This window comes from Procambarus clarkii, chromosome 16, assembly GCF_040958095.1.
Source record: "Procambarus clarkii isolate CNS0578487 chromosome 16, FALCON_Pclarkii_2.0, whole genome shotgun sequence".
Taxonomy (NCBI): domain Eukaryota; kingdom Metazoa; phylum Arthropoda; class Malacostraca; order Decapoda; family Cambaridae; genus Procambarus; species Procambarus clarkii.
Genome location: NC_091165.1, coordinates 39,001,274 through 39,011,137, shown reverse-complemented (window position 1 = coordinate 39,011,137; position 9,864 = coordinate 39,001,274). Strand labels below are relative to the sequence as shown.

Here is a 9,864-nt window from a genome sequence, read left to right as displayed (position 1 = left end):
TACGTGTTCTAATGACCAGGTGGGGGGGGGGAGAGGGACCCCTCAGGGAGGGTGTCCCTGGGGGTCCCTTCAAGGGCACGAGGGTAAGGGGGTCCATGAGGGAGGGGGGACTGAACCAGGGGGTAAAGGGGGGCCCTCGTGGACCCCCTGACCTCCCCCCCACCCCCGGGGACACCGTCTGGAGGGGACTGACAGGAATGTTAAGTGATCACAGTGGAAAACTACCCGGTAACAAGCGGGGATATTCCCTGACGGTGGCCCGTTGTTCCCTGGCGGCGGCCCGTTGTTCCCTGGCGGCGGCCCGTTGTTCCCTGGCGGCGGCCCGTTGTTCCCTGGCGGCGGCCCGTTGTTCCCTGGCGGCGGCCCGTTGTTCCCTGGCGGCGGCCCGTTGTTCCCTGACGGCGGCCCGTTGTTCCCTGGCAGCGGCCCGTTGTTCCCTGGCGGCGGCCCGTTGTTCCCTGGCGGCGGCCCGTTGTTCCCTGACGGCGGCCCGTTGTTCCCTGGCGGCGGCCCGTTGTTCCCTGACGGCGGCCCGTTGTTCCCTGGCGGCGGCCCGTTGTTCCCTGGCGGCGGCCCGTTGTTCCCTGACGGTGGCCCGTTGTTCCCTGGCAGCGGCCCGTTGTTCCCTGGCGGCGGCCCGTTGTTCCCTGGCGGCGGCCCGTTGTTCCCTGACGGCGGCCCGTTGTTCCCTGGCGGCGGCCCGTTGTTCCCTGGCGGCGGCCCGTTGTTCCCTGACGGCGGCCCGTTGTTCCCTGGCGGCGGCCCGTTGTTCCCTGGCGGCGGCCCGTTGTTCCCTGGCGGCGGCCCGTTGTTCCCTGGCAACTAGTTCATTGTTCCCTGTTGATGGTGGAAAGTTCCAAGGAGGTGGTATGCAGGGACACAGCAGGTGACAAAGAAGGTGACACAGCAGGTGACACATCAGGGAACACAGCAGGTGACACATCAGGGAACACAGCAGGTGACACGGCAGGTGACACAGCAGGTGACACAGACTGTGACACAGACTGTGACACAGCAGCAGGTGACACAGACGGTGACACAGCAGCAGGTGACGCAACAGCAGGTGACACAGCAGGTGACACAGACGGTGACACAGCAGCAGGTGACGCAACAGCAGGTGACACAGGTGTCCGTGTCACCCTGGACGCTGTGATAAGAGGGTCGACAAAAACCTGTCACATCTGGGAGATAAAACCCGGGTTTTTGTGTTGCTGGGTCACGCCCACCACCCGCCTGCTGCTGCTAGGCTGCTGGATGGGCGGTGGGGCACCCCCATACCCATCCTGTGGGCGGTTGGGCACCTCCATACCCATCCTGTGGGTGGTAGTGGACCCCCATACCCATCCTGTGGGTGGTAGTGGACCTCATACCCATCCTGTGGGTGGTAGTGGACCCCATACCCATCCTGTGGGTGGTAGTGGACCCCCATACCCATCCTGTGGGTGGTAGTGGACCTCATACCCATCCTGTGGGTGGTAGTGGACCCCATACCCATCCTGTGAGCGGTAGTGGACCCCATACCCGTCCTCTGGGTGGTAGTGGACCCCATACCCATCCTGTGGGTGGTAGTGGACCCCATACCCATCCTGTGGGTGGTAGTGGACCTCATACCCATCCTGTGGGTGGTAGTGGACCCCATACCCATCCTGTGGGTGGTAGTGGACCCCCATACTCATCCTGTGGGTGGTAGTGGACCCCATACCCATCCTGTGGGTGGAAGTGGACCCCCATACCCATCCTGTGGGTGGTAGTGGACCTCATACCCATCCTGTGGGTGGTAGTGGACCCCATACCCATCCTGTGGGTGGTAGTGGACCCCCATACTCATCCTGTGGGTGGTAGTGGACCCCATACCCATCCTGTGGGTGGTAGTGGACCCCCATACCCATCCTGTGGGTGGTAGTGGACCTCATACCCATCCTGTGGGTGGTAGTGGACCCCATACCCATCCTGTGGGTGGTAGTGGACCCCATACCCATCCTGTGGGTGGTAGTGGACCCCATACCCATCCTGTGGGTGGTAGTGGACCCCATACCCATCCTGTGGGGGGTAGTGGACCCCATACCCATCCTGTGGGCGGTAGTGGACCCCATACCCATCCTGTGGGCGGTAGTGGACCCCATACCCATCCTGTGGGCGGTAGTGGACCCCATACCCATCCTGTGGGCGGTAGTGGACCCCATACCCATCCTGTGGGTGGTAGTGGACCCCATACCCATCCTGTGGGTGGTAGTGGACCCCATACCCATCCTGTGGGGGGTAGTGGACCCCATACCCATCCTGTGGGTGGTGGACCCCATACCCATCCTGTGGGTGGTAGTGGACCCCATACCCATCCCGTGGGTGGTAGTGGACCCCATACCCATCCTGTGGGTGGTAGTGGACCCCATACCCATCCTGTGGGCGGTAGTGGACCCCATACCCATCCTGTGGGGGGTAGTGGACCCCATACCCATCCTGTGGGCGGTAGTGGACCCCATACCCATCCTGTGGGTGGTAGTGGACCTCATACCCATCCTGTGGGTGGTAGTGGACCTCATACCCATCCTGTGGGTGGTAGTGGACCCCATACCCATCCTGTGGGTGGTAGTGGACCCCATACCCATCCTGTGGGTGGTAGTGGACCCCATACCCATCCTGTGGGTGGTAGTGGACCCCATACCCATCCTGTGGGTGGTAGTGGACCCCATACCCATCCTGTGGGTGCTAGTGGACCCCATACCCATCCTGTGGGTGCTAGTGGACCCCATACCCATCCTGTGGGCGGTAGTGGACCCCATACACATCCTGTGGGCGGTAGTGGAACCCATACCCATCTTGTGGGCGGTAGTGGACCCCATACCCATCCCGTGGGTGGTAGTGGACCCCATACCTATCCTGTGGGCGGTAGTGAACCCCATACCCATCCTGTGGGTGGTAGTGGACCCCATACACATCCTGTGGGTGGTAGTGGACCCCATACCCATCTTGTGGGCGGTAGTGGACCCCATACCCATCCCGTGGGTGGTAGTGGACCCCATACCTATCCTGTGGGCGGTAGTGAACCCCATACCCATCCTGTGGGTGGTAGTGGAACCCATACCCATCTTGTGGGCGGTAGTGGACCCCATACCCATCCCGTGGGTGGTAGTGGACCCCATACCCATCCTGTGGGCGGTAGTGGACCCCATACCCATCCTGTGGTTGGTAGTGGAACCCATACCCATCTTGTGGGCGGTAGTGGACCCCATACCCATCCCGTGGGCGGTAGTGGACCCCATACCCATCCTGTGGGCGGTAGTGGACCTCATACCCATCCTGTGGGTGGTAGTGGACCCCATACCCATCCTGTGGGTGGTAGTGGACCCCATACCCATCCAGTGGGTGGTAGTGGACCCCATACCCATCCTGTGGGTGGTAGTGGACCCCATACCCATCCTGTGGGTGGTAGTGGACCCCATACCCATCCTGTGGGTGGTAGTGGACCCCATACCCATCCTGTGGGTGGTAATGGGCCCCATACCCATCCTGTGGGCGGTAGTGGACCCCATACCCATCCTGTGGGTGGTAGTGGACCCCATACCCATCCTGTGGGTGGTAGTGGACCCCATACCCATCCTGTGGGTGGTAGTGGACCCCATACCCATCCTGTGGGTGGTAGTGGACCCCATACCCATCCTGTGGGTGGTAGTGGACCCCATACCCATCCTGTGGGTGGTAGTGGACCCCATACCTATCCTGTGGGTGGTAGTGGACCCCATACCCATCCTGTGGGTGGTAGTGGGCCCCATACCCATCCTGTGGGTGGTAGTGGACCCCATACCTCATCCTGTGGGTGGTAGTGGACCCCATACCTATCCTGTGGGTGGTAGTGGACCCCATACCCATCCTGTGGGTGGTAGTGGACCCCATACCCATCCTGTGGGTGGTAGTGGACCCCATACCCATCCTGTGGGTGGTAGTGGACCCCATACCCATCCTGTGGGTGATAGTGGACCCCATACCCATCCTGTGGGTGGTAGTGGACCCCATACCCATCCTGTGGGTGGTAGTGGACCCCATACCCGTCCTGTGGGTGGTAGTGGACCCCATTCCTTACTGCCTACAGTTAGTAAACTAGGGATATTTAACTATGACGTCTAATTGTAGGTCTAGGTAATTAGGGACCCGCAGAGGGGGCCCTGGGGGTCACCTCCCCCCGTGTTGTTGATACATGTGGTTGGTTTAATCTGTAGTTTCTTGATTTACTTTTGCCGTTGAAGATGTTGACACGTTCAACGATACGCGTCGCTTTGCCTCAGGCAATATAAAAGAAATTGTTAAATGCACTTTGGAGAGTTAATTTTTCACCTACTCTTTTGGCCCTACTTATAGTACCGATGAGGACCATAGTACATATACCGACATACAACGACATTAGAAAGTAGAAATCTCAACTATTGAGTTGGACAAACAGGAAAACTATTTTTTTACTTGTGTTGCTTTGACAAACTAACCTAACCTCCCTAGGCCTAATATACGATATCTGAGGCCTAATATAGTACATATGTGTACTATACTGGGCCTGGGAATATGTAAGTTTGTGTTTTAGCTTCATTTATTTTAAAAGAATTCCTTATTAGTCAATATACTACTATCTAAAAGCTAAGAACGTACGAATTGTGACTATTTACGATAGTCACAATAGGTACTGTCTAAACAGGTGGATGGGCTGGAGAAAATATAAACACACACACACACACACATACACACACACACACACACACACACACACACACACACACACACACACACACACACACACATACACACACACACACACACACACACACACACACACACATACACACACACACACACACACACACACACACACACACACACACACACACACACACACACACACACACACACAAACAAGGTAAACAAGGATAAACTATTCAACACTGGTGGGACGCGAACGAGGGGACACAGGTGGAAACTGAGCACCCACATGAGCCACAGGGACGTTAGAAAGAACTTTTTCAGTGTCAGAGTAGTTAACGGATGGAATGCATTAGGCAGTGATGTGGTGGAGGCTGACTCCATACACAGTTTTAAATGTAGATATGATAGAGCCCAGTAGGCTCAGGAACCTGTACACCAGTTGATTGGCAGTTGAGAGGCGGGACCAAAGAGCCAGAGCTCAACCCCCGCAAGCACAATTAGGTGAATACAAACACACACACACACAAACATACATAAAATGAACACATATATAAGCAGTCCATAGAGCAGGCGACACCAGAGCTCCACAGTAAGAGCCCTCAGAGATGTCAACAGCGGGCACCCCTCACAGCTCTATTAATTAATATAAGGATAAATTCGATGGGCGACCACATGATACTACAGAAAAAAACGTTTGAAAATTACAGTGTTTGAAAATTACAGTGTTCCAGGAAGTGGCTACTAGAGTTAAACCCCATGCAAGTGCAATGTGATGAAGCTGGCTGCAGGTTACTGTAGGCCAGGAACAATGTATAATATGGGAGAGGAATCGAACACAGAATTAAGACTTTGGAGTCGATATTATACCCAAAATTCCTTCCTGACAGCTGGGTGGACAGCACTTTGGATTCGTAGTCCTGAGGTTCCGGGTTCGATCCCCGGTGGAGGCGGAGACAAATGTACAAAATGTTTCTTTCACCCTGATGCCCCTGTTACTTAGCAGTAAAATAGGTACCTGGGTGTTAGCCAGCTGTCACGGGCTGCTTCCTGGGGGTGGAGGCCTGGTCGAGGACCGGGCCGCGGGGACACTAAGCCCCGAAATCATCTCAAGATAACCTCAAGATAACAGAAGCTGCATCAAAACAGTACACTAATAACATACAGGGTGGCAAGAACAAGACATACAAGAACAGCAGTTAGCAAGCTGAACAACCGGTCGTTCAAGACCTTAACTGCCAGTTATGTCGTTCAGCGTCTCAGTAGTGAACAAGTGGAACACACTAAGAACTTAAGAGATAGTATAAGAATGTTCAGCGTCTCAGTAGTGAACAAGTGGAACACACTAAGAACTTAAGAGATAGTATAAGAATGTTCAGCGTCTCAGTAGTGAACAAGTGGAACACACTAAGAACTTAAGAGATAGTATAAGAATGTTCAGCGTCTCAGTAGTGAACAAGTGGAACACACTAAGAACTTAAGAGATAGTATAAGAATGTTCAGCGTCTCAGTAGTGAACAAGTGGAACACACTAAGAACTTAAGAGATAGTATAAGAATGTTCAGCGTCTCAGTAGTGAACAAGTGGAACACACTAAGAACTTAAGAGATAGTATAAGAATGTTCAGCGTCTCAGTAGTGAACAAATGGAACACACTAAGAACAACACCCTTGAACACCTTTGAGTGTAGATATCTTCACCTTAACTGATATTAAGGCCTGAAGCTCGTTGCTTCACTATTTACAGTGTTGCGTTACTTGCGTCATTATCCAGATGTGACGCAAGGCTGGGCGGACTCTATATATGACGCAAGGCTGGGCGGACTCTATATATGACGCAAGGCTGGGCGGACTCTATATATGACGCAAGGCTGGGCGGACTCTATATATGACGCAAGGCTGGGCGGACTCTATATATGACGCAAGGCTGGGCGGACTCTATATATGACGCAAGGCTGGGCGGACTCTATACAAGACGCAAGGTTGGGCGGACTCTATATATGACGCAAGGCTGGGCGGACTCTGTATATGACGCAAGGTTTGGCGGACTCTATATATGACGCAAGGCTGGACGGACTCTATACATGACGCAAGGCTGGGCGGTGTCTATACATGACGCAAGGCTGGGCGGACTCTATATATGACGCAAGGCTGGGCGGACTCCCGATGTGACGCAAGGCTTGGCGGACTCTATATATGACGCAAGGCTGGGCGGACTCTATACATGACGCAAGGCTGGGCGGACTCTATATATGACGCAAGACTGGGCGGACTCTATATATGACGCAAGGCTGGGCGGACTCTATATATGACGCAAGGCTGGGCGGACTCTATATATGACGCAAGGCTGGGCGGACTCTATATATGACGCAAGGCTGGGCGGACTCTATATATGACGCAAGGCTGGGCGGACTCTATATATGACGCTAGGCTGGGCGGACTCTATACATGACACAAGACTGAAGAAATCCCAGATAGTCACTTTTATTTCATGTTTCGTTCTACGAACATTTCCTCAAGTTGAGGTTTTTACTTATGGTAAAAAATGCAATAAAAAGCAATAGATTTTTGGCAACAATCGATCGTGTGAATATTTCTGTGTTTTTGGCTACAGTTTTTCGTGTCAAAATTTGCAAAACAAAAGGATGAAACTGCATTTAGTTTGATGAAACACGTCCAGTAGGAAGCTGTTGGGGAAGTGGTGGAAATACGTGAGCAGGTTGGTCACTGACCTCTCACTCCTCACTCCTCCTGAGGAGTTAGGCCCCTCACTCCTCCTGAGGAGTGAGGGGCCCCTCACCCCTTCCTCCCATTACTTTTTCTGGCAGTCCCTCCATTACCTCTTCTGATATCACCCCTTCTGATAGCAGGATATATATCCACACCTACACCCACACCTACACCCACACCTACACCCACACCTACACATACACCTACACCCACACCTACACCCACACCTATATGTCATCATCAAAAAGGTCATCTTTATCAAATTTCACCAAAGTTCACAAAGTTCACAGTTCACCTTGACTGTGTGAGAACACTGATGCTGAACACAAAGTTCTGTTGTTCACACACGGGTCCTCTGGCCATCATGCTCGCTCGGTTCCCTGAGCTTTGTGAGGAAAGTGAAGATGTTCCTTCACAAGCTTAATAAAGACCTGCTTTATTATGCTCCCTCTTATTTGGTGAGATGAGCAGGACAGAATTCTCGGCAGATATCTTCGAGGTTCTAAATTCTCGGCAGATATCTTCGAAGTTCTAAACAACCTCTGGGAACAGCAAAGACACGAGAGCAACATCGTCGATCACGCTGCAGACATTATCAATGTATTGATTGAAAAATTAGAACTCTGAAGTTAGATTCAAAGATGAATTGCCACACAATTGCTTAAATTATCGATGTCAACAACTAGCGTCCCTCAACGTCAGGGACGGGTTCATAAGTGCAGGGACGGGTTCGTAAGTGCAGGGACGGGTTCGTAAGTGCAGAGACGGGTTCATAAGTGCAGGGACGGGTTCGTAAGTGCAGGGACGGGTTCATAAGTGCAGGGACGGGTTCATAAGTGCAGGGACGGGTTCATAAGTGCAGAGACGGGTTCATAAGTGCAGGGACGGGTTCATAAGTGCAGAGACGGGTTCATAAGTGCAGAGACGGGTTCATAAGTGCAGGGACGGGTTCGTAAGTGCAGGGACGGGTTCATAAGTGCAGGGACGGGTTCATAAGTGCAGGGACGGGTTCATAAGTGCAGGGACGGGTTCATAAGTGCAGAGACGGGTTCATAAGTGCAGGGACGGGTTCGTAAGTGCAGGGATGGGTTCGTAAGTGCAGAGACGGGTTCGTAAGTGCAGAGACGGGTTCGTAAGTGCAGGGACGGGTTCATTAGTGCAGAGACGGGTTCATAAGTGCAGGGACGGGTTCATAAGTGCAGGGACGGGTTCATAAGTGCAGGGACGGGTTCATAAGTGCAGGGACGGGTTCATAAGTGCAGGGACGGGTTCGTAAGTGCAGAGACGGGTTCGTAAGTGCAGGGACGGGTTCGTAAGTGCAGAGACGGGTTCGTAAGTGCAGAGACGGGTTCGTAAGTGCAGAGACCACGACGCTTCGGTGGGTTACTGACCATGATCAAGCCGCCTGTTCGTGGCTGGATAATAATCTCTGAGTGACCTTCACTTTCTGATGTGTGGTCAGGTCATCATATATCTTCAGCCCCGTTATTGTGACTCCTCGTCCACGCGAGTGTAACATACAGCAAGACACCCGCCTTTACACCCTGTGTACTACACCCAAGACACAGCCATATATACTCCCTGAGGTGTACCTCCGTGTCTCTGTGTACTCACACTACGACACTATACGAGACTACGTATGCCCGAAACGCTTTGCGTAATAGTGGCTTTAGGCATTGTATGTACTAGCCCTATCTATAAATCCATCACTCTTTGTAAAATCTCTTGTATGTACCTTACCTAAATAAACATTTGATTTGATTTGAAACATTTGATTTGATATCATATAGTCCTGGAGTACGCTTAAGGCTATAACACAGGCCGGTGTCCTTAACTTGTAGGTGTTGCAACACCTCGCAACACCTACAAGGTGTTGTAGGAGACCATACAAGGTGTTGGAGAAGATGGTGGGAGAAGCAGTCTGGTAGCACCATCAGGAGAGAAGGGAGTGTGTAACAAGTCACCAGCAGGGGTTCAGGGATGGCGTGTCTCGCAGGTTTAATAGAATTCTATGACCAAGCAACAAGCATTAAGCAAGAAAGGGAAGGATGGGCAGACTGCATTTTCTTTGGACTGTCAGAAAGGTTCTTACACAGTATCCCATAATAGACTGTTGCATAAGCTGGAGAAACAAGCTGAAGTAAGGTGCTCCAATGGTAAGGTGCTCCAATGGATAAGGGAGTACCTAAACAATGGGAAGAAGAGAGTTACTGTGGGGAGGGAGACCTCACACTGGCGAGATGTCTCCAGTGGAGTCCCACAGGGCTCTGTACTCGGACCTATCCTGTTTCTGATAAACGTGAATGATCTTTCAGAAGGTATATACTCATTTCTCTCAGTGTTTGCTGAAGATGATAATATTGTGAGAAAGATTAAAACAGAGAGCAGCAAGAGACTACAGGATGACCTTGACAGACTGAAGGAATGGTCCAACAAATGGCTACTAGAGTTT

General features: G+C 52.5%; 1 protein-coding gene across 1 annotated transcript; it reads right to left on the bottom strand.

The window, feature by feature from the left end:
• Positions 1-208: 208 nt before the first annotated feature.
• LOC123760216 (caldesmon-like) lies at positions 209-919 on the bottom strand. Its single transcript, XM_045745723.2, has one exon. It carries the CDS (start codon positions 917-919, stop codon positions 209-211), a length of 711 nt encoding a protein of 236 aa, XP_045601679.2.
• Positions 920-9,864: the final 8,945 nt, after the last annotated feature.

Bases quoted from the DNA above. Each gene is read 5' to 3' on its own strand.
- LOC123760216 (XM_045745723.2), bottom strand. From the start codon at position 919: ATGTGTCACCTGCTGTGTCACCTTCTTTGTCACCTGCTGTGTCCCTGC.